This window comes from Scyliorhinus canicula, chromosome 5 (genome assembly GCF_902713615.1).
Source record: "Scyliorhinus canicula chromosome 5, sScyCan1.1, whole genome shotgun sequence".
In the NCBI taxonomy this organism is placed as follows: Eukaryota; Metazoa; Chordata; class Chondrichthyes; order Carcharhiniformes; family Scyliorhinidae; genus Scyliorhinus; species Scyliorhinus canicula.
Window position 1 is genome coordinate 204,873,254 of NC_052150.1, and position 26,027 is coordinate 204,899,280.

The 26,027-nt window shown below is 43.0% G+C and overlaps 1 protein-coding gene across 4 annotated transcripts in view; it reads left to right on the forward strand.

Annotated features, from left to right (window-relative positions):
* The window catches only part of lmbr1 (limb development membrane protein 1), a 211,626-nt gene that overhangs the window by 46,909 nt on the left and 138,690 nt on the right, over positions 1 to 26,027 (forward strand). For all 4 annotated transcript variants that reach the window (XM_038798384.1, XM_038798387.1, XM_038798385.1 and 1 more), the window contains 3 exons: positions 618 to 657; positions 3,204 to 3,343; positions 19,884 to 19,987. In XM_038798384.1, coding sequence (XP_038654312.1) covers positions 618 to 657; positions 3,204 to 3,343; positions 19,884 to 19,987 — 284 coding nt within the window. The remainder of the gene's footprint in view (positions 1 to 617; positions 658 to 3,203; positions 3,344 to 19,883; positions 19,988 to 26,027) is intronic.

The window sequence follows — 26,027 nt, forward strand, 5'->3', positions numbered from 1 at the left end:
TGCTGCCCTTCTCTTCATTGCATTTGAATTAAAGGAAATGTATAGAGAACAAAAAGATGTCAATTCAACGCTCCTTAGATTGCTCAGCCTATTATTTGTAGAGGTGCTCATGAAGTTAATATAGGATTAATTTTAGTCAGATTGTGTTTGTAATGACTCTGCAAAATATTAAGAAAGCTGCAGGAATAAATATGTCCTGCTGTATTCTCTTCCAATTTTCTTATGCAGGGCATGTATAAAATATGTTATATTGGGGAACTGGGTCCCACCTTTGCCATTATGTTTGTGTTTTGGATTTCAATTCAGTCTTACTCAATTCAATTCAGAATTACTAAATGAAAGTTTCTAAAGTAAATTGAATGCTTTAATGTAACTTCTAATAGAATAGTTGAGTGAAGTTATTTGTACCAAAACCTTGCATCACAAATCAACACAGATAGACTTGAAACATTAACCCTGCTTTTTCTCTCTCGACACATTCTGCTTGACCTGTTGAGTGTTTCCAGGATTTCCTATACTTTCTACAGATGCTGGAAGTTTGAAATGCTTTTATTATTGTTACTACTTCTCAAGCGCCGCAGAAATAATGTTGGTGCACTTTTCTTTTTATTTTACAGATGATCATGAGGATGAAGATGCCATAGTCAACAGAATTTCGTATGTATTTCAAAAAATAATTTATATCTTTTATGCTGCCATGTTGTTACTTTAGCCAGAAAGTGGGGCTCCAGTATATTGATCGACCACAATCATGTTCGGTGATGCTCTGTGATTTAGCAGATAGCTCCGCCCTTCCTCTCACCTGTGTTGAACAAAGTTACAAATCAAATTACTTGGGCAGGAACAATAACAACTAAACCAATTCAGCTCGTGTAGCGCAAATAAATCTACAAATCATCGTGCAGTAGGTCATGGAGCAAATGCTAGGTCAGAAATGATAAATGATATAAATGTACCACAGCAAACTCAACATTATAATTTCTTTAGCTTTTATGCAAGACACATTTATAAACCTGTAGTCATTTAACACTTAGTATTGATAGCAATCTAGTGATACTGTGCTACCATGGCCAGTGTACCTTTCCTGTGGTGCCTGGAATTGAATTCCATACAATAGATGGCTGTGTGAGCCATTACTTGCTATTTTTTAAATTCCATCACCCTATGGGTGAGTGCCAACATGCTAGTAATCTTTATTTACTACTTTAGGGTGAGGAAGGAAAGCAAAACAAAGCCTTAACAACATGGCACTAAGGTTTCTTTCTTTACACTTTGACGATCCTATTGATTCACAGCTGGGGCTATGCCTTGTATGTAAAAGTGTAGAATCTTACAGCAAGTCATATTAAGGTGGTGGACACTTTTTAATCAAGTTCTTCTCGATAGAGGCAGACTAAACAGTGTAGGAGGTGCATGCTTCTGTGTAATTCTGTAAATAAATGTAAAAGTGTGTAAAGCATTGCTCAAATTCTAGCCTTCACCAGAGTAGAATGTAGGTGCAAAGAATGGTCATGCAAAGGCTGGAAGCAAAGAGAAATTTCAGACAGGAAAGTACAATTTTAGCAGTTGTTGTGAAAAATGACAAGTGTAAGTTGTCGGAGTGTGATTACTTATGATCTTGAGTCTGAACCATACAACCAATGGAAGAAGGTTTTGAGCATCCTACCAAATAGGAAAAAAGCTAGCATCAGAATTAAAGCATTTTGCGAGCTGGCTGCCTATCAATTGGATAGTGATGAAGGTTTGGCCATTCTGTTAAGAGTTCTTGGATGAAATTTATAAGAAAGATGAATCTGTTAAATGCTTAACAAATGGGGCAAATAAAGGATGATTTTCTTGTTTGAAGAGGGATGGAAATTTTGTTAATTGTATATACCAATTGTTTAATGCAGTGGTCATGAATTAGGGATTTACTACAAATTGAGCCATTCAAACAAACTGCTGGTGTCTCTCTCCATGGCAATATCTGCACACTGGTATCCCTGGAGAAGGGAGCATGAGGTATCCTCTGGCACATTTCAGGACTTTCACGACAGTGCGTGTCAGGGGTGGAGAGGGCCGGAGCAGGAAACTGGAGTACATCAGCACTCTTGGGAATGTCACTGAACCTGCGTAACTGTTTCCTTGAAAGGTTTTTTTTTGTTAATCAGTGGCTCCTCTTTCAGCTCCTCGTTATGGGCGATCTTTTGTCGCATCAAAAGAGGTATAAATTGACTCAGCCTAAAACTCTGGGCGTAGGAGGTGCAATTTTGTAATATGTAACTCAGTTAAATATAAAAGTGTAAAGATTCATTCCAATTTGGCCTTTACCAGCTGGCTTTCTGGAGTACAACTGTTTGGCCCAACATGCCTGTGCTATTGTTCTGAAAAAAATATACAATCATTCTCACTCCCTAGTCTTTCCCATAGCTTGCAGATAAATGTGGAAGTTACAATTGGAAGAATGCACAAGTCTTTCGTCAGATTTAATGCACGTTCTTAAATTGAAATTGACAATGTCACTGAAGACCTCAATGCACTTTTTGGCTTAAATCAGCAAAAGTAGGAACATATGCCCACGTGCAAATGTTAAGTATGTTGGAAAACTATGTCTTTAAAATGAACAGTCCTTTTCCTCAGGAGCAATATCATTAAACATTTTTTTAAAAAGTATCCAATTCCTTTTTTTTCCAATTAAGGGCCAATTTAGCATGGCCAATTCACTAACCCTGCACATCTTTTGGTTGTGTGGGTGAGACCCATGCAAATCCTGGGAGAATGTGCAAACTCCACACGGACAGTGACCCGGGGCCGGGATCGAACCTGGGTGGTCAGTGCTGTGAGGCAGCAGTGCTAACCACAGCGCCGCCCTTCAAGAGAAATATCACGATGTTATATGTTGGGACCGGAAATATGAGGGTGTGAAATGTAATCATGTTACCTTGACTGTGTTTGGTTCCTCCCAGATACAAGATTGTGTTTTTTCACTGTGTATCTTTGCTAGCCTTCATGCAAATTTTAACACATCCTAAATTGCCATTGAAAGTAACGCGGTGTACAAGCTGTAAAGATCGGCCTACTAATTTTACATTGACTGGGCACAGAAATCTTAACTGTTGTGTTGTGCATGTTGTGAACTTTTGGGGCTGTTGTGTGTGGTGTGTTACGTTCTTTTTGTTGATAGTTGTAAAATCATAATTTTGTTTGATTTTGTTATTTTTCAGGTTGTACCTATGCACATTTACTTTGGCTGTTTCAGCTGGTGCAGTCCTGCTGTTGCCATTTTCCATCATCAGCAATGAGATCTTGCTTTCTTTTCCACAAAATTACTACATACAGTGGCTGAATGGTTCATTAATTCATGGTTAGTATATTTATCTTTACATAATATCTAAAAAATCCAAGTTATATTAATAATCTCAAGACCATCCTATCTAGCATACACATGGATCTGTGTAAGCTTGTATCCTATTTATAATAATAATCTTTATTGTCACAAGTAGGCTTACATTAACACTGCAATGAAGTTACTGTGACATTCCGGCGCCTGTTCGGGTCCACAGAGGGAGAATTCAGAATGCCCAAATTAACTAACAGCATGTCTTTCGGGACTTGTGGGAGGAAACCGGAGCACCCGGAGGAAACCCATGCCGACACGGGGAGAACATGCAGACTCCGCACAGACAGTGACCCAAGCCGGGAATCGAACCTGGGATACTGGAACTGCAAAGCAACTGTGCTACCCACTCTGTTACCGTGCTGCCCAATTAGTGTGCTAGTTTTAAATTCTCCTCTCGGAATGATTGTTTGGATGCAGTTTTAATACTGATTAAATAATTTGAATTTCTGTTCATGGGGCTGGTCTAATATTGTTATGCTTCCATTTGTATTTTATTTTGAGAAGGACAGAAAGATAAAGCTAGTCCAAGGCAAAAGAATTGGGGTGTGCGGACGGTAGGAAAATCTGAGTCAATTTTGGAAAAAAAACAGGCAAATTCCCCTCTGACCCCCAACTCAATCAGCTTAATTCTGGGAGACGATGTTGGCTGGGAAAAAAACATGCCTCTATACCTCTAGCTTCTGTATATTTTTATGCTGATTACTCTTGGGAACTTTCCAGGGTTTTTTTTTTGTTCGTATGATTTGAAATTGCCAATCCCTATTTTCCCCTCAAGAAGGTGGTGGTGGTGAACAGCCACCTTGAACGACTGCAATGAGTTCTGTGAGGAAAAAGTTACAGGATTTTGATGCAATGACAATGAAATGAAATGAAAATGAAAATCGCGTATTGTCACAAGTAGGCTTCAATGAAGTTACTGTGAAAAGCCCCTAGTCGCCACATTCCGGCACCTGTTCGGGGAGGCTGGTACGGGAATTGAACCATGCTGCTGGCCTGCCTTGGTCTGCTTTAAAAGCCAGCGATTTAGCCCAGTGTGCTGATCCAGCAATACAGTTCCAAGTTAAGGTGGTGTGCAACTTGTCCCAAAAGGTTACAACTTGCACAACACAACAGTTAAGGTTTCTGTCCTCAGTCAATGAAAAATGAGTAGGCTGATCTTTACAGCTTGTGCACCGTGTTACTTTCAATGGCAATTTAGAATGCATTAAAATTTGCATGAAAGTTAACAAGGTCACACAGTGAAAAAACACAATCTTGTATCTTGGAGGAACCAAATACAGTCAAGCTAACATGATTACAGGTGATGGTGTTCCCATGTGTTTGGTGCCTGATGGATTTGTATTTTATTTATATATCTATGTGTCGCCGCACTATATATCAATCATACAGAACTCGAGACTGAGCTTCTTGAGTGAAGTCAAGAATGTCTTTATTTCTGTCAGGTTCAAAGTCTATTGGTCAATTCAAATTTCATCCGAATGTAGAATTTAAAAGTTGCTTGTCCAACGCAAATACAGATAATTGAGTCGATTTCGAGATACAATTCAGTTTGCAAAATGCACGATACAAAACTAGAACGAAAGTAAATAGCTGTTTGCGAAGCAAAGTAGAAATAGGTTTCATAGGTTAGGTTAAGATGAATTCCAGGAGAGCGCAAAAGGTTTCTCCTGGTCTCTTAAAGAAATCATAATCTTTTTAGACTCCGTCCCCTTTTGACTGTGATTGGGTTAAAATAACTATTGACCAAAATGTCTGTCCATTAAGTTTTAAGAGATAATATGCCATGGGAAGTTTTCTCTATGTTTCTATAATATGGTGAGGTCGGGCCACCTGCTTTCCCACTATTTTCTTGAGAACTGGGAGGTTTGCCCAGTAATGATGACAATGCGATGTGGATAATCAGTCTGAATACTGACTACCTTTATCAGATCTTTCTCATGCTCTCAGCATTTTCTGCTGTCCTGGCTTACTGTATGCTTTATTCCCTTAACCCTTTATTACCTATAATAAAGTAGGTTTCTGTCAGTGCCCTTGTTCATCTAGGTGGGAGATGTCATGGTTTTGCAAGCCTTGGTGAGTTGCTCCTTGCATGTTGTAGATGGTGCACACTGCTGCCACAAGTGTGCCAGTGCTGGAGGGTTGTTGAAGTGCTGATAAAGTGGGCTGCTTTGACTTTATTGTTGAACTTCTTGTGTTTTATTTAAATTCAATAATCCATAGAATCCCTACAGTGCAGAAGGAGGCCATTCAGCACACCAGGGCCGGGATTCTCCCCTACAGGGGGGGGGTCCCGGTGTACCGGAGTGGCGAGAACCACTCCGGCGTCGGGCCTCCCCAAAGATGCGGAATTCTCCGCACCTTTAGGGGCTAGGCCCGTGCCGCAGTGGCTCCCGCTCCGCCGACCGGCGCCAACGGCCTTTGGCGCCCCACCGACCGGCGCGGGGCTGGCCGAAAGGCTTTCGCTGGTCGGCGTGAGTCCGCGCATGCGCCGGAGCGTCAGCAGCCGCTGACGTCACCCTGGCGCATGCGCGGTGGAGTGGGTCTGTTCCACCTCCGCCATGGTGGAGGCTGTGGCGGCGGCGGAAGAAAAAGAGTGCCCCCACGGCACAGGCCTGCCCGCCGATTGGTGGGCCCCGATCGTGGGCCAGGCCTGTGCCGTGGGGGCACCTGTGGTGGAGAATTCCGGCCACGGCGGGGCAGGATTTACGAAGGCCCCGGGCGATTCCTCGACCATGCGGGGGGTCGGAGAATTCCGCCCCAGGTCTGCACCGACCCTCTGAAAGTGCCCCCTACATAGACCCACCCTATCCCTATAACGCCACCTAACTTGCACATCTTTGGACACAAAGGGGAAATTTTAGCATGGCCTGTACACCTAACCTGCACATCTTTGTGGGGGAAACCACACGCAAACACATGAAGATCGTGCAAACGCTACGCAGTCACCCAAGACAGGGATTGAACCTGGATCTCTGCTGTCATGAGGCAGCAATACTAACCACTATGCCACCCACAACCACCTTCCTTTGTGCTAGCCAAAGGAGAGATTTTCCCCTAATCCCCATTGGCTTCCATTTTGTTAGGGCTCCTTGATGCCATATACATTCAAATGCTCCCTTGCTGTCAAGGGCAGTCATTCTCACCTCGGGAATTCAATTATTTTATTAAAGGCAGATCCTAAATGGAGTGTCAGTGAGCAGGTTACTGCTAAGTAAGTGCTTCTTGATAGCACTGTTGATGAGACTTTTCATCACTTTGAGAATTAGACAGATTGGGAGGGAATTGATCGATTGGATTTGTCCTGCTCTTTATGGACAGAGTATCACTGGGCAATTTTCCGCATTGTAGGGTAGTTGCCAGTGAAGTAGCCAACAAACCCATCAGCGAGGCATTAATCACTCAAAACCAGCTCCCCTGAGAAAGATATGATGTCGAAGTGGAGGAGCAGAAGAGAGGGTATAAACCTGCAAAAACCCACCTATCCACCCCTCCAAGCAGCACCTGTCCCACATAGGGCAAGTGTTTGTAAATCCTGCATCAGGCTTATTAACTATCTCGGAATCTATTCAACCAGAGTGAAAGCAAGTCATCCTTGATCCTGAGGGACTGCCAAAGAAGTAAAGGAGCTTGGCTAGAGGTGCAACGAATTCTTGAGTCTATTCAGTCTTCCAGCTAGGCGTTCATAACCTTCATTGTACCCTGTCGCTTCAGCTGTTTCTTGATTTCATGTTTCTTTTTCGGATGTTTGCTTCAAATCTACATGCAAATCTGCACTCCATTCAGCTCAGTTGTTGAGCAAGTTCTTTCCCAGCGGCCATGCTGAAATTTCTTGACCCTCCTTTGCCAGGCTTGATCATGCAATGCATCTGTTATGATTCCTTCCAGCAAACTCTATAGTCCTATTCCAACTAATAGGCTGGATTTCTGGCTACTTCTGACTTAATTCCATTTTAAATATTGGCACTGCATGGGCACCTTTCCAATGCTTGGATACAAACCCCGAACTCAGTTAGCTGTTAAAATATATGAGCATATCACTGTCCGAGCACAGCTCAAGTTCTTTAACACCCTCTAATAATGCCACGATCACGTGTTCTAGTCAGGGTGAGAGCTGTATCAATTTTAGGTTTTAACACTGTAAGTTGCATTATTTATAACCCAGCATTATTGGTAGTGAAGACTGGTGCAAAGTAGCCATTTAATATCTTTGCATTTATAATGCACCTTTCACGTGCTCAGGGCAACAATCTCCAGGATCTTAATTATTTATTTTAAGCTTGAATTTAGGAATGCTTCTTGGGATTGTTGTCATTGGGAAGTTGCAATAAGAGTAAACCTGCTTCCTTTGCTTGTCAAAATTGATTACGAAGTTAGAATTTCCTTTTGTAAACCTCTGTATTCTTGTCTCATTGGCAAAATTTAATGATTGATTGCTGAGTAACTCTACAATAGCTAAATCGGTCTTCTAATTGGCAGTATTTAAGTAGGTCTAACTTGACAGTATAGAATAGATTGCTGTAGGTTACAATATGTGTAGGACTCCATCTTGTGGTGTAATTGAGAATTTATGGTCGTTTTTCAAAAGCCTTGAAATCCTGATTTCTAATTTGTTCATTTGGTGTTTGCCATGAGGCCATTTTTAAGAAACTTATACAAAAAAACTGATTTGGCTCCATCAGCTATCTTCTCTATCCTGTCAGACTGTTTGCCTAACATTCAGTCTTTGAATAATATCAGGTTCCCGCAGCTAAATGTTAGGATGAATGAAGCAATCATAGACTCCCACAAACTATGCTCATTCCACTGACTGCAAGCAGAGTGTTTCTTGAACTGTTGTCACTCTTTGCTCACTTGAAGCTGCCATGAGTTTATCACTCCGTGTCCTTTGTATTTGCAAGACCAGTTTTTCCCAAATCTGTAACATTTTCTTGTCTCTCCCTCGACTTCAGTCCATCTGCCACAAATAATTCTGTGTGACCTCCACACCTGATTTACTTCAATGCTGCTTTTGCTGGTTTCCAGGGGCTTTTCACAGTAACTTCACACTTGTGACAATAAAAGATTATTATTCTTATTCTTGTCCTATACCCTCCACAAACTCCAGTTCATCCAAAAACTTCTGCTTGTGTCCTGCTTTGCACCAATCCTGTATTCTTAATAACCCCTGTCTTTACTAACTGATGTCTGTTAATTGTGCCTCAAATATAAAATTCTTGTCCTTCTCTTTAAACCTCTCTCTCTGCCCTTGCCCTCCCTCTCCATAACCTGCACCAGCTTTTGTTGAACCCCTGACTCAGCCCCTTTCTCATTCTTTTCTTTTGTTTTCCCTATGCCGTCCATTTTTTGATGACTTTGCTTTTAACTACTGCAGTTGAACTCTAATTTCATTCTGTCAATCTCACTGTCTCCCCATCTCTTTAAGATCCATTTCTTTAAACCTTTGCACACCCCATCCAATCTTTCCTACTTTGTCTTAACATTAGTTTGCAAAGTGAATCTGCTTGGTACATTTGCGCATGAGACCACAGTGGGAGAGACAACATCCCACCAAATTTCTGCTCTGTTTCAAATTGCATAGTTTCCAACTCACTCTGGCTGAGACACAGCCAGAGTGAGTTGGAAACTATGCAATTTGAAACAGAGCAGAAATTTGGTGCAGAGCGAGAATAGGTGCTCTTTGCTTTTTCTCCTTGCTTTGTAACTTTTTAAATCTTTAGTGAGTGGTCGTGCCCTGCTGCAGCAGTTAAGGCTACAAGGGAAAGAGCTGATTGGTAAGTAGTGGGTAAGGTCGGTTAAGTCTTTACTACTTTTATAACTGATAGTTTGAAAATACTTTTTGTGGTTTATAATCTGCGAGGACTACAATTGATAATAACGAGAACCAGGAAAGAAGGGCCCTAGAGAATTGGCTATAATCTGAAATTGAGCATCTTCCAAACCTTCAATTTAAAGGTGTAAATCATGGCAGGAGCGCTCAAAGCTGTGGTTTGATCCTCTTGCTCCAGGTGGGTGTGGGAGGCTGGAAACATTTCTAGTGCCGGGGCCAGCACGTGTGCAGGAAGTGTTTCCAGCTACAGCTCCTGGAAGACTGGGTTTCGGAGCTGGAGCAGTGGTAGGGGATACTGTGGAGCATCCACGAGGCAGAATGTGTTCTTTATAGCATGTATAGAGAGCTGGTCACAAAACATAGGCTCAGCCTCCACAGGCAGGAAGGGAATGAGTGGCCACCAGCCAGAAGAAGACAGCTTAGTGGATTTGGATTTGATTTTGTGTTGTGTACCATGGTACAGTGTAAAAGTATTGTTCTGCATGAAAAAACATAGGACATACTATAAATACACAATGTCAATACATAGACACAGGCATCGGGTGAAGCATACGGATCCGGTGTAGTACTACTCAGTCGAGGAGATGTGTGAAGAGATCAGTTCCGTTCGTAAGAGGGTCATAAGTGCAGGAATCTCTTGTGGCCATTCCTCTGCAAAACAAATATATTGCTTTGGATACTGTTGAGGGGAATGACCTGTCAGTGGAAAGCAGCAGCAGCCAAACTTGTTGCACCAGATTTGGTTGGATCTGCTGCAGAGGGCAGGAGTAAAAAGTGTGGGAATACAAGAATTCTGGGGGATTCAATTGTAAGGGGAGTAGATGGGCGTTTTGTGGCCTCAAACAAGACTCCAGGATTGTATGTTGCTCTCTGGTGCTATGGTCAAGGATGTCTGAGTGGTTGCAGGACATTCTGGAGAGGGAGGCTGAACAGCCAGTGGCTGTGGTGTACAGTGGTACAAACTTCATTGGTTTAAAAAATAGGGATGAGGTCCTAAAAGCAGAACACAGAAAGTTGAGAAGTCGGATCTCAAAGGTAGTGATCCCAGGATTACGACCAGTGCCATGTGCTATTTAGAGTAGAAATAGCAGGATATATAGGATGAATACGTAGCTGAAGAGATGGTGTAAGGGGGAGGGTTTCAAATTCTTGAGGGATGGGACTGGTTCTGGGAGAGGTGGGACCAGTACAAACTGGACGGGTTAAACCTGGGCAGGACCGAGGCGGATGTCCGAGGGGAGTATTTGCTAGAGTGGCTGAGGAGGGTTTAAACTAAAAAGGCAGGGGGATGGGAACCTATGCAAGGAGTCGGAGGAGGAGGAAATAAGGACAAAAACCAAAGACAGAACGGGGAATAAGAAAAGTGTTCGCAGAGAAACCAATAATAATAATCTTAGTGTCACAAGTAGGCTTACATTAACACGGCATTAATGTTACTGTGAAAATCCCCTAGTCGCCACACTCTGGTGCCTGCTCGGGTACACAGGGAGAATTCCGAATGTCCAATTCACCTAATGTGGGAGGAAACCGGAGCACCCGGAGGAAACCCATGCAGACACGGGGAGAACGTGCATAGACAGTGACCAAGCCGGCAATTGAACCCGGGTCCCTGGCGCTGCAAAGTTAATCACTGTGCTACCGTGCCGCCAAAAGATTGGTGAAGAAAAATATAGGTCCCTTACAGTCAGAAACAGGGGAATTTATAATGAGGGACAAAGAAATGGTTGAACAACTAAATACATACTTTGGCTCTGTCTTCACAAATTGGTGAATGCAGGGTTTAGTTAGAGGGAGGAACTGAAGGTGATAAATATCAGCAGAGAAATGGTGTTGGGGAAATTGATGGGATTGAAGGCTGATAAATTCCCAGGGCCTGATAATCTACATCCCAGAGTACTTGAGGAAGTGGCCCCAGAAATAGTGGATGCATTGGTGGTCACATTCCAGGATTCTATAGACTCTGGAACAGTTCCTACAGGGTGGAGGATAGCTATCGTAACTCCATTATTCAAAAAGGGAGGCAGAGAGAATACAGGGAATGACATCAGTAGTGGTGAAAATACTAGAATAAATGATCAAAGATTTTATAGCAGAGCATTAGAAAACAGTAGCAGAATCGGACAGTCAGCATGGATTTTTTTATTTATTTTTTAAAATATTTTTATTCTCCATTTTCACATTTTCTTCAAAATATACACCCCACCAACAAACAGTAAACGGTAACGAATATGATGTCAATCCCCCTACCAACAACAACGATCCCATCCTCCCACCACCCCCCAAACAATAGCCTGCATGACAATATAAGCATCAAATAAAACTAAAAGCTGTATGTTTTAAAGATGCAGTTAAATATAGTCTTCAGGGTGAAGGGGATCAATGGATATGGAGGGGAAGGCCGGAATAGGCTATTGAGTTGGATGATCAGCCATGATCGTAATGAAAGGCCTCTTCCTGCTCCTATTTTCTCTGTTTTTAATAGCACAATATAGATGCAATTATTAGTGTTTTTTTCTCTATTTGCAATCCAGGTACTTGTTTGTCAGAATTTTCTTCATTTGTTGAACTGTCAATGGGGAAGCAGGGGGTATTGTCACTGGATAAGTAATCCAGAATAATGCTGTGAGTGCCTGGGTACGAATCCCATCACGGCAGATGGTGAAATTTGAATTAAATAAATATCTGGAATTAAAAGTCTAATGGTGACCATGAACTGTTGTTGAATGTAACAAAAACCTATCTGTTTCACAAATGTCCTTTAGGGAATGAAATCTGCCACACCCTTACATGGTCGATTGAGTTTAGAGGGGTGGGGGGTGGAGAATCTCATTGAAACTTTCAGAATACTGAGAAGCCTAGATAGAGTGAACGTGGAGAGGATGTTTCCACTAGTATGAGAAACTAGAACCCGAGAGCACAGCCTCAGACTGAAGGGCCGATCATTAAAACTGAGAGGAGGAGGAATTTCTTCAGCCAGAGTGGTGGATCTATTGAACTAATTTCTACAGAAGGCTGTGGAGGCCAAGCCACTGTGTGCCTTTAAGGCAGAGATAGATAGGTTCTTGATTAATAAGGGGATCCGGGGTTATGGGCAGAAGGCAAGAGAATGGGGATGAGAAACATATCAGCCATGATTGAATGGCGAAGCGGACTCGATGGGCCAAATGACCTAATTCTGCTCCCGTGTCTTATGGTCCTATTATCTCCACATTATGGTCCTATGGCCTGTCTTTCATGTGACTCCAGACCCACAGCAATATGGTTCACTCTTAAATGCCCTCTGAAATGGCATAGCAAGTCACTCAGTTCAAGAACAATTACGGATGGGCAATAAATGCTGTCCAGTCAGCGACTCCCACATCCCCATAACTAATAAAAGAAACATGATGCGATATGAAAAAAATCTAATAAATTACATTCTTGTTAAATTGAATTAATCTTGAGTATTTGTCTTGTATACCAGACAGTGTTGCGTACATTGATCCTATGGTGCTGCTGAATATTTCATATTTGAGGGCATCTCTCGAGCACCACCCAGCTCCACCTTTGCCAAGTAACTGCCTTCTACACTTTCAGGGGCTGTTTAGCACAGGGCTAAGTCGCTGGCTTTGAAAGCACACCAAGCAGGTCAGCAGCACGGTTCGATTCCCGTAACAGCCTCCCCGAACAGGCGCCAGAATGTGGCGACTAGGGGCTTTTCACAGTAACTTCATTGAAGCCTACTCGTGACAATAAGCAATTTTCATTTCATTTCATCATATACCTTGCTGTGAATACCAGATTCTCAGGCATTATAACATCAGTATCATATTTTCAAAGTTCAAAACTTTTGTTTTCTGAGTTTTGTACTTTAAGGCCAGAGATGATGATGCTGAGAAATGGAACTTGTCATTTGAAATACGGACAATGGTTAGCATCAGATGCTCCTAAATTAAGTGTAACATTGTTGTCGTGCCCCATGCTAACTATTTACCTTTGCCACAACCTTGGAATGTTACATTTTACACCAGTACCATATTTTTCTTCAGGTTTCTGCATGGGTGAAATCTTCCAGTGAAGTGCTAACTTAAGATCAAATAATTGCTGTTGGTTAATAGATGCTAATACTTTGCCAAGCTCACTTATGTAGAGCCCTTGTAAGGCCTTGGACTGGTAAGAATTTAATTTCAACAATCCGAACTGGACCTGAACCCCAGTGCCACAAGTTCATTTACATGCTCAAAGTAAGCAAATATTTCATTTGCCATGAAATCTGCTTTATTTATTTCTGGTCTTGGGCCACTGTCTGTGTTCTCCCCGTGTCTACATGGGTTTCCTCCGTGCTCCGGTTTCCTCCCACCAAGTCCCGAAAGACCTGCTTGTTAAGTGAATTGGGCATTCTGAATTCTCACTCCGTGTACCCGAACAGGCGCTAGAGTGTGACGACTGGGGGCTTTTCAGAGTAACTTGATTGAAGCCTACTTGTGACACTAAGCTATTATTATTATTAGTCTTAATATAAGACTACTTGTAACACTAATAAAGATTATTATTCTTAAAATATTTCTTTATTTATAGCAAACTACTCCTGAATATATTATGAAAAGTAATGCTTCAAATTAGATCGAAAACCTGATTTAGCTTAAATAATCCATTGTAATATTAAAATGTGATTTGTGGAAGATTGTATAAACAGTGATTTTTATTCAGTATACTGCCTTGCATCAAAAATACCAGCAGGTGGCATGAGTGCACAAAAGTACCAAACTTCATTGTCCTTTGTTGATGTTTCTCATTGAAAGGACAGAGACCCGGCAGAAATGTTTCCCACCTGAAATTCCAACCTGCCTGTCCGAGGTGCTGAGCTGCAGTGTCTTCAAATTTCTCTGCCTACATTCTTTAAAATGTTGTCTTAATATCATACGGAATATTTGGAAGAGGAAAGGTTAGGGTTATTCTGGATTAGATTAAAAACATTAGTCCTATTTATCGATGACAGGTACTATCTATTAACATTAGTCATATTTATCGATCACGGGTAATAGATGGTATTTAATTTCAGGGAAATTGTTGTCTTTCTTGATCTTCATTCCTGCTAAACTGCTGACCAGCCCATTTTACTTTGTGGCTATCAAACAATTGACCTTATAAATGGTCCCCTTTCCTCAGACACTGACCCGTTCCTTTAAAAATTACTATAATCACAACTGTCCTCAAGAAAGCCCACCATTGCCTCTTTTGCTTCATTTCTAGCCTCCTGTACATCTACTGAATCATTAAATATATGATCCAAATTTGAAGAAATGGGTCCCCCCCATCATTTGGTTCCACTCTGCCCAACTGCAGCATCTTCAAGTGCTGTTAATGCTGGCAATGTTTTCTTTCTTGTCTTTCATGTCTATGTTGTGTTCCTTGGTGACAACATCTGAAGATAGGCATCAACTTCCACTGTATGCTGATGAGATTATACCATAACCCTTGATCCTTCCACTACCTTGAGTATTCTGATATCTGTTGCTTCACAGCTCCAGGGTCCCAGGTTCGATTCCTGGCTTGGGTCACTATCTGTGTGGAGTCTGCATGTTCTCCCAGTGTATGCGTGGGTTTCCTCCCACAAGTCCCGAAAGACGCGCTGTTCGGTAATTTGGACATTCTGAATTCTCCCTCTGTGTACCCGAACAGGTACTGGAATGTGGAGACTAGGGGCTTTTCACAGTAACTTCATTATAGTGTAATGTAAGCCTACTTGTGACAATAAAGATGATTATTATTAAATTGGTCAGGGTAGCTGGGCCATTCCCCCTTCCCCCGCTTTGCGAAACAGTGCCTTGGGATCTTTTACACGTGAGCTGGCAGATGGGGCCTACATTTGAGGGACGGCACTTACGGTGCTATGCTCCCCTGGCATTGCAAGGTCTGCAATGTCAACCTAGGATTTATTTTGTGGTAAAGCCCTGGAGTGGGCTGGAACAGCGATTCAGAGGTAAGTGTTCTACCAAAAGGGCCTCGGCTGACTTGAACATTAAAGGGTTGGAGATTCCTCTCGGGGTGAATCTCATACTATGTACGCACAATGTTGAATGAGGATTAGGAGGGCTGAGTGTTTTTTGCAGGTTACCGTTACTTTTTGAGAGAATCTGTACTCCTGTCTGTATTGCCAACCATGGAAGATAGAATGTATGATAATAACATAGATAATAGGAGCAGGAGTAGGCCATTCAGCCCTTCGAGACTGCTCTGCCATTCAACATGATCATAGGATCTCTACATTGCAGAAGGAGGCAATTTGGCCAATCAAATCTGCATTGGCCCTTCAAATGAACACCTGCCTTATACCTACAACCCCATAACTTAACCTGCACATCTTTGGACACTTGAGGGGCAATTTAGCTACCTTCCAATCTGTAGCAACTTTCCGGAGTCTATAGCATCTTGGAAGATAACCACCAGTATATCCACTATTTCTCAGGCCACTTGCTGGGATGTAGATATCAGGCCCTGATGATTTATCGATCTTCAATCCAATCAATATTCCCCACAGAATTTCTCTCTACAAATACTGATTTCCTTCAGTTCTCCCCTCTCACTAAATCCTGTGTACCCCAGCATTTCTGGTATGTTATTTGTGTTCTCCTTTTGTGAAGACAAAACCAAAGTATGTCTTTAGTGACAGCCATTTCTTCCTTGCCCATTATAGATTCTCGTTTCTGACTACATTTGCCTTCACCAAACTTTTTCTCTTCACATACCTGTAAAAGCGTTTACAGCCAGTTTTTCTGTTTGCCGCAAGTTTATACTGGTAATCTATTTTGCCCTTCTAAATCAGTCTCTTGGTCATCATTTGCTGAATTCTAAACTCCCAAACCTCCGGTCTTTTGTTTTCATTGGCCAAACTGCATGCCTGTTCCTTGGATCTAATATTATCTCTAATTCCCTTTGTAAGCCATGGTTTAGCCACCTTACCCATTTTACTTTTGCGCCAGACAGGAATAAACAATTGTTGTATTTTACCCATGCCCTCTTTGAATGTCATCCCTTTAGGTAACGTTTCCCAATCCATCATAGCCAACTCTTGCCTCATACCATCATAGTTTCCTTTATTAAGGTCAGAATCCTAGACTCAGAACTAAGTATGTCACTCTCCACTTTGATGAAAAATTCAATCATATTATTAGCAGTGCGGTAGCATAGTGGTTAGCATTGTTGCTTCACCGCTCCAGGGTCCCAGGTTCGATTCCTTGCTGGGTCACTGTCTGTGGGGAGTCTGCACATTCTCCTCGTGTCTGCATGGGTTTCCTCGGGGTGCTTTGTTTCCTCCCACGGTCCAAAGATATGCAGGTTAGGTGAATTTGCCATGCTAAATTGCCCTTAGTGTCCAAAAAAGGTTAGAAGGGGTTGCAGGGATAAAATGGAGGTGTGGACTTGGGTAGGGTACTCTTTCCAAAGGCTGGTGCAGAGTCGATGGACCGATTGGCTGCCTCCAGCACTGTAGATTCTATGATTCTGTATTATGGTCTCATCCCCAAGGGGTCTCTCACAACTAGATTGCCAATGCATCTGTTCTCATTAAACAATACCCAGTCCAGGGTGGCCTGTTCTCTAGTTGGTTCCTCAGCATATTGGCCCAGAAAACCATCCCATATACACTCCAGGAATTACTCATCTCTGAGACATCCTGGACCCCAGCACCAGGGAGGCAGCATACCATTCTGTAGTCTCATTTCTTTATTTCCTTTAGAATTAAATCCCCCGACAACTAATGCATTCCCACACTTCTTATTTGCGTAGCAGAGCCAACCATAGTGCAACTAATTTGGCTGTTGCTGCTTTCCTCTGAGAGGCCATTCTCCTCAACAGTATTCAATGTGGTATATCTGTTTTGCAGTGGAATAACCAGAGGAGATTCTTGCACGGCCTGCCTCATCCTTTTGTTCTGCTTGCTGGTCACCCATTCCCTTCACCCTTGTGCGGTCTGAGCCTGCGGTGTGACCACCTCTCTGTACTTGCTCTCCACGACACCCTCTCTGTATCCTGAGATCGCTACCTTTGAGGTCCTACTTCTCAGCACAACAGTTTGGGGGCCTATATACAGCACCCACTAATATTTACTGCCCCATAGTTGTTCCCAGCTCCACCCATACAGATTCCATATTGTCGGCGCTAATATCTTTCCTAACGATGGCGAAAATGTCCTCTTTAACCAGCAATGCAACTTCACTGCCTTTTCCTCTTTTGTCTGTCCTTCCTAAATACTGAATACTCCATAATGTTCACTTTCCATCCCTGGTCCCATGTGTCTGTAATCCCAACTATATCATACCCATTTACATTTATTTGTGCCACTGTATTGCAAATGCTTTGTACATTAAAGCTCACTGCTTTAAGGCTTGTCTTTTTAACATTACTTGTTTCATTCCCACTATTTTTCACTGTCGCCCTGTTTGATTTTGGCCAGTGATTTCTCTGCCTATCACTTTTCTTATTGCCCTTTCTGTCTCTTGTTCTTGCTCTTGTCCTCTGACTTCTTGCATAGATTTCCATCCTCTTGTCTTTTTGTTTACACCCTCCCCAACTGCTCTAGCAAATACTCTCCCGAGGAACAGTTTCGGTCCTGCCCAAGTGTCACCTGTCCAGTTTGAGCTGGTCCCACCTTCCCCAGACCAGTCCCAATATCCCAGGAATTTGACCTTGCCCTGCACACCATCTCTTCAACCATGGATCCATCCAATTATATCCTGCTATTTCTACTCTGACTGGCACATGGCACTGGTTGACATCCTGAGATCACTACCTTTGAGGTCCTACTTCTCAACCTACTTCCTAACTCCTTATATTCTGCTCTCATCCCTTTCCCCGTGTCATTTGTACCGATGTGTACCACGACTACTGGCTGCTCTCCCTCCAGAATGTCCTGTCAATGCTCTGAGACATCCAAGACCCAGGGAGGCAGCATACCATCCTGAAGTCTCGTTTGCGGCCACAGAAACTCCTATCTACTCCCCTTACAATTAAATCCCCCTGCAACTAATGCATTCCTACACTTCTTATTTGTGCAGCAGAACCAACTGTGGTGCAACAAATTTGGCTGTTGCAGCTTTCCCCTGAGGCCATTCTCCTCAACAGTATCCAAAGTGGTATATCTGCAGAGGAATAACCAGAGGAGATTCCTGCACGGCCTGCCTCATCCCTCTGCTCTGCTTTCTGGTCACCCATTCCCTTCATCCTTGTGCAGCTTGAGCCTGCGGTGTGACCATCTCTCTGTATTTGCTCTGCCTTGTGGATGCTCCACAGTGTCCTCAGCTGCTGCTCCAGTTCCGAAACCCAAGCTTCCAGGAGTTGCAGCAGAAGACCCTTCCTGCATACATGCTGGACCCGATTCCCAGGAGGAGCACACCTCGGCTTTGAGCTCCTCTGCCATGACTTGCACCTTTAAATTAAACCTATGGAATAAGCTTAATATCAGATAATATCAATTACTCGAGGGCTCATCTTTCCGAGTCCTAGTTACCACCCTTAACAAACACTAAACCACAAAAGGACCTTTTAAGTATAAGTGATAAATAGTAGTAAATACTTTCCAACCTTCCCCACTATTTACCAATCCGCTCTCTCCACTTGTAGCCTCTACTGCTACTGCAGGGAAGACGTCTCTTTGTTTAATTCCCACTGTGCTTCAAATTCCATATACCCATTGCTCGTTTTCGATCCCAACAGTGTTGCCAATACTGTTGCTAATGTTGGTGAACCACAAGCCTCTCTCTCCCTTGGATCAATCAAATGACCACACAACCAGTTAGTTAGTTCAAAAGATTTACATACACAAGAGTTACCTCGACATGCAAACACAATATCTAGCAAGAGTTAAACTACACCTATCAGCTACAATAACCTATATTTAACTTCCGGGCGACCGGCACTGTGCAAATGGATAAGACCTTTATCTGGATTTCACTTGGCTGGTTCGAAGAAAGCGGCTCTGTCTCTGCTGGGCTCATCCGTCAGATAGCGATCGTTGGTCTTGAACTTGACAGGCTGTTCCTGCTACAATTGGGTTGGCACAGGCCGGATCCAAAAGAGACAGACACGTAGGCTTGGTTACCTGCATTTCAAATACACGTAGGCTCTGTCGCTGTCCGAGTCCTGGGTTGGCCATAATTCCCATGGTCCTTTGCAGGTGGCCATCTTAGATGGCTACATACCCACACTCACTCTGATTGTGTCACACTCAGGATATGTGTTCTTCCACTGCTCATGTAAAAAGCTCACTGATAGTGTACATGCGTGTAGAACCTTTTTATCACTGTATGAGTATAATATACTAGAAGTGTAAATCTAGATTTCTCTCTTCCTGTTCCATCCTGTAGGTCTTAGCACATGACAATGTAATAAAACTCTTATTTTCTTGAAATATCAAATTGAGTATCATATTAAATTGTTAAAAAATTATTCTTGAATAATTGAACATGCAATGTTATGAATTGACAAAATATTTTTAAAGTTCTAAATTTGAATCTAGTTTTGCTATCACTTTTGTTTGTATGTGCTTCTTATTCTGAAGAAGGCAATTAATTAATGGTGTAGTGCAGCAGATGTAATTGGTTTAAAAACACATCACTGTATAAGCACATCACCATTTTTCATTTTGGACTGTTGCATATTCCCTTATTTATGTGACATTTTTGGTCATATCTACTTTAGGACTCTGGAATCTTGTATCCCTGTTCTCCAACCTTTCCCTGTTTGTGCTGATGCCTTTTGCCTATTTTTTCTTGGAATCTGAAGGATTTGCTGGATCAAAGAAGGTATGTCTTTATTTTGAATAATTATTTTTAATTGTCAAAGTAATTTTGTAAGACAAATTAATGGAATAATGTTTCATCTATATTGAATGTAAATTAATTGAAACTGGCGGCAACTCAATAAACCAAAAACAGCACCTGACATGAGTTTGTCATACTCCAGTTATGGTTGAGAAGGCTTTTATTTTCGCTGTGGACCAATGAGGGCCGACTCCTTTGGACATGCCCCCCATTTGACTTTTACGTCAACAAAAACTGCGTTAATATTTAATCACAAGAAACTGTTTCTAAAGGACACACCTGGACTCCTTTTTTCCAGGAAGCAGTCACACTGTCTGATTAAGAGTAGAACTTAACATTTGGTCAGGGTCAGGAGGCTGTGACTGCCATTCAGGCAGGTGTAGGGATCCAGCATGGAGTGATGGTGTAGCCTCCGCCTTTGACTTCTACCAACAAATAAGTGGTGCTAAGTAATTCGGTGAATGCGAATAAGGACTGCAAACAGACAATGACACCATGGATGCTATTTAAGTGTGAGGGTTGTTGGGAGGGGAGGAAAAGGGAATGTGTAATGATGGGGGACAGTATAGTCAAGGGGATGGATACTGCCCTCTGCAGCTGCAACTGGGAGTTCGAAAGATGTTTGCCAGTGCTGGGGTTAAGAATTTGATTTGATTTATTGTCACGTGTACTGAGGTACAGTGATGCAGCCAGATAGGATGCTTTCTATGGTGCATCTGTAAAAATTGATAAGAGTCAATGTGGACATGCCGAATTTCCTTAGTTTCCTGAGGAAATATAGCCGCTGTTGTGCTTTCTTGGTCGTAGTGTCGATGTGGGTGGACCAGGACAGATTAGATTGTTGGTCATGTGCACACCTAGGAATTTGAAGCTGTCAACCATCTCCACCTCGGCACCATTGATGCAGACAGGGTTGTGTACGATACTTCGCTTCCTGAAGTTGATGACCAGCTTCTTCATTTTGCCGACGTTGAGGGAGAGATTGTTGTCGATGCACCACTTCACTAGGTTCTCTATTACCCTCCTGTACTCTGACTCAACGTTGTTTGAAATCTGACCCACTACGGTCATGTCATCAGCAAACTTCTAGATGGAGTTGGAACCAACGTTTGCCACATAGTCGTGTGTGTACAGGGAGGCTAGGTACGCAGCCTTGCGGACCCCAGTATTGAGGACTATCGTGGAGGAGGTGTTGTTGTTTATCATCACTGATTGTGGTCTATGTGTCAGGAAGTCGGGGATCCAGTTGCATCTCCTTGTGGCTGGATAGTGACGGTTTTAAGTTCCCCCCCCCTTTTTCCTTTTTATTTTCTGGATCAATGGGGCATATTCAAATTGCAGGCTGTAACTAGTGGAGTGCCTCAAGGATTGCTGCTGGGGTCTTGGCTATTATTGATTTAAACGAAGTAACGAGTAATTTATCCAAGTTTACTGATGATACAAAGCTAGGTGATATTTGAAGCTGTGAGGTGGACACTGAGGTTGGAAAGAGATCAAAGTCTCATGGACTGTACGGTAGCACAGTGGTTAGCACTGTAGCTTCACAGCGCCAGGTACCCGGGTTCGATTCCCGGCTTGGGTCACTGTCTGTGCGGAGTCTGCACGTTCTCCCTGTGCCTGCATGGGTTTTCTCCGGGTGCCCCGGTTTCCTCCCACAAGTCCCGAAAGACGTGCTTGTCAGGTCATTTGGACATTCTGAATTCTCCCTCTGTGTACCCGAACAGGCGCCGGAATGTGGTGACGAGGGGCTTTTCGCAGTTGCTTCATTGCAGTATTAATGTAAGTCTACTTGTGATAAAGTTTATTATTATTAGATGCAGTCCGGTTCAGTCACTAGGTAATAAGGTGGCAGGTGGAGGAAGTGTAAAGTAATTTACACTTCAAAGAATGAAAAAGAATATTTGTTCAAAGGTGTGCAACTAGTAAGTGCTAATGTTGAGGTGGCCTTGGGGATACTTGCGCAAGGAACTCAAAATTGATATGCATGTACAGTAAGTAAGCATGTTGGCGGGAAAGGGAAGTTGAAGCCAAAGATCCAGCTGTGATTGTATGAATACTGGAGCAGCCTTGATGGATTGAATGACCTACACCTGCTCATACTGGCCCAGATCTCTGGCCTCAGATGGTCTTGCCTCAGAAGATCTACTGGGGGCCCCTTGGAAGTTTCCACACACTGACTGTGTGGGAATTGCCAAGGAAGTTTCAACTTCTACTGGCGATAAAAGTGCCTATGGAAACCGAAGAAACTCTGAGATATTCACTTACCAAGGAATAATTGAAAGGATTAAAACCAGATTTGACTCCTAGCTAACAGTATTACTGGACCCCCAATCGACCAACTACCCACTCCGATCAACCAACTACCTGTGGTACAGCGGGATTTGGGCATTCGGACATTAATCACAAACGGTTGCATGCAGGTGCAGCAAGTAATTAGGAAGGCACATGGAATGTTGTTGCTTATTGCAAGGGGAATGGAATATGAAAGTGGAGATGTTTTACTGCAGCTGTATAAGGCCTTGGAGAGACCACATCTGGAGTACTATGTACAGTCTTGGTCACCTGATTTGAAAAAGGGCATAATATGTTGGAAGAAGTTAAGAAAACTACTCATTCCTGGGATGGAGGACTGATCTTTTGAAGAAAGGTTGAACAGGTTGGACCAATACCCATTGAAGTTTAGAAGAATGAGAGGTGATCTTATTGAAACATGCAAGACCCTGATGGGACTTTACAACTTATATAAATGATGATCTGCAAGCGACGTGTAATATAGCAAAATTTGCGGATGATACTAAAATCGGTGGCAGTGAAGAAGAGACAAAGATTTTACAGATGGATATAGATAGGCTAGGAGATGGGGCCAAAATTTGGGCGATGGAGTTTAATGTAGATAAGTGTGAGGTTATCCATTTTGGCCAACGTTATTATCTAATGGAAAGCTGATTCAAGATGTGTCTGGGCAGAGGGATCTGGGTGTCTTAGTATAATCGTCCAGAAATACTAGGGGACAGAGGGTCTAGCATTAAGGAAGAACTTGAGGAAATCCTTATTAGTCAGGAAATTGTATTGGGGAAATTTATGGGATTAAAACCCGATAAGTCCCCAGGGCCTGATGCTCTGCACCCCAGAGTACTTAAAGAAGTGCCCAAGAAATAGTGGACGCGTTGGTAATTATTTTCCAGCATTCTATCGACTCTCGAAGAGTTTCAATGGATTGGAGGATAGCTAATGTAACCCCACTTTTTAATAAAGGAGGAAGAGAGAAAATGGGGAATTATAGACTGGTTCGCCTGACATCGCTGGTGGGGGACTGGTGGGAATCAGTTATGGAGTATGAAATAACTGAGCATTCGGAAAGTGGGGACAGGATTGGTCCAAGTCAGCATGGATTCACTAAAGGGAAATCATGCTTGACAAATCTTCTTGAATTTTGTGAGGATGTGGCCAGTAGAGTGAACAAGGATGAACCAGTGGATATTGTGTATCTGTACTTTCAAAAGGCTTTTGACAAGGTCCCACACAAGAGATTAGTAACCAAAATTAAAGCTCATGGTATTAAGGGTAATGTATTGACGTGGATAGAGAACTGGTTGGCAGACAGGAAGCAGAGAGTGGGAAGAAACGGGTCCTTTTCAGAGCGACAGGCAGTGACTAGTGCGGTACCGCAGGGCTCAGTGCTGGGACCCCAGATGTTCACAATATACATCAATAAATTGGATGAAGGAGTTGCATGCAATATCTCCAAATTTGCAGACGACAGTAAGCTGGGTGGCAGTGTGTGCTGTGAGGAGGATGCAAAGAGGCTACAGGATGACTTGGACAGGCTGGCTGAATGGGCAAATACTTGGCAAATGCAATATAATGTGGGATTATCCATTTTGGTGGCAAAAACAGGAAGACACAGTTCAGGAAAAGGGGAAGTGCAACGAAACCTGGGTGTCATGGTGGAACAGTCGCTGAAGGTTGGCATGCTGGTACACCAGGCGGTGAGGGAAGCTAATGGCATGCTGGCCTTCATTACGAGAGGATTTGAGTATAGGAGTAGGGAAGTCTTGCTACAGTTATACTAGGCCTTGGTGAAGCCATACCTTGACTATTGTGTGCAGTTCTGGTCTCCTAGTTTGAGGAAGGACATCTTGCTATTGAGAGTGTCCAGCGAACTTTCACCAGACTAATTCCTGGGATGGCAGGCCAGACAGATGAAGAAAGACTAAAACGACTGGGCTTGTACTCACTGGAGTTTAGAAGAATGAGAAACATATACAATCCTGATGGGACTGGGCAAGCTAGATGCGGGAAGAATGTTCCCGATGTTGGGGACTTCCAGAACTAGGGGTCACAGCCTAAGAATCCCGGGGTAAGCCATTCAAGACTGAGATGAGGAAGAACTACTTCTCTCCGAGAGTTGTGAACTTGTGGAATTCTCTACCACAGAAAGCTGTTGGAGCCAGTTCGTTGGATATATTCAAGAGGGAGCTCGGCGTGGCCCTTGTGACTAAAGATATCGAGAGGTATGGAGAGAAAGCGGGAGTTGGATAATGAATTTGCATGATTATATTGAATAGTAGTGCAGACTTTAAGGGCTGAATGGCCTACTCCACCCATTTTCTATGTTTCATGATTCGCAGAAAGTCAGAATGCAGGTACAGCATGTAACTAAAAAGGCAAATGGAATGTTAGCATTTATTGCAAAAGGGCTGGAGTATAAAAGTAGAGAAGTGTATTTGCAATTGTATAGGGTGTTGGTGAAACAACATGTGGAGTATTGTGTCCAGTTTTCATCTCCTTATTTGAGGAAGGATATGGTGGCATTGGAGGTAGTTCAGAGGAGGTTCACCAGATTGATTCCAGGGATGTATGAGAAGAGATTAAACAGTTGAGTTTATGCTCGCTCGAGTTTAGAAGGATGAAGTGGTATCTGACTGAGGTGTATAAAATACTAAATTTAGGGCAGCATGGTAGCACAAGTGGATAGCACTATGGCTTCACAGCGCCAGGGTCCCAGGTTCGATTCCCTGCTGGGTCACTGTCTGTGCAGAGTCTGCATGTTCTCCCCGTATCTGCGTGGGTTTCCTCCGGATGCTCGGGTTTCCTCCCACAGTCCAAAGACGTGCAGCTTAGGTGGATTGGCTATGATAAATTGCCCTTCGTGACCAAAAAGGTTAGGAAGGGTTATTGGGTTACGGAGCTAGGGTGGAAGTGAGGGCTTAAGTGGGTAGGTGCAGACTTGATGGGCCGAATGGCCTCCTGCACTGTATGTTCTATGTTCTTAAATGGGATTGATAAAGTAAATGTAGACCAAATGTTCCCCCTTGTGGGACAATCTGGAATGAGAGGTCACGGATATAGATTGTGAGGCGGTGGATTTAGAATGAAAATCGTTTATTGTCACAAGTAGGCTTCAAATGAAGTTACTGCGAAAAGCCCCTCGTCGCCACATTCCAGCGCCTGTTTGGGGAGGCTGGTACGGGAATTGAACCTGCGCTGCTGGCCTTGTTCTGCTTTACAAGCCAGCTGTTTAGCCCACTGTGCTAAACCAGCTCCTTAGTGAGATAAGGAAGAACGACTTCTCAGACGGTGGTGAATTTGTGGAACTCCCCGCCCTATAATGTGATAGAATCTGAGTCACTAAATGGTTTCGAGAAGGAGATAGATACACTTCTGATTTTTTTAAAAAACGGGCTAAAGAGATATGGACAATAGGTGGGGAGGTGTATTTGTGACCAGTAAGAATTTGCACCAGCTCGGGCCCGCACCTAAGGGAGATGTTCGCACACTCGCTAACAAGGGGTGCTCTGCCTCCTAAGCTAACACAGGCTACCATATCGCTGATACCCAAGAAAGACAAAGACCCGACGGAATGTGGATCACATAGATCCATTTCATTGCTTTACGTAGATGCAAAAATATTCTCAAGTCCTGGCCAAGAGACTGGAAGACTGTGTACCAGAAGTGGGTACAGAGGGGCAGACAGCTAACTGCAAACATCAGACAGCTGTTGAATGTGATACTAACCCCA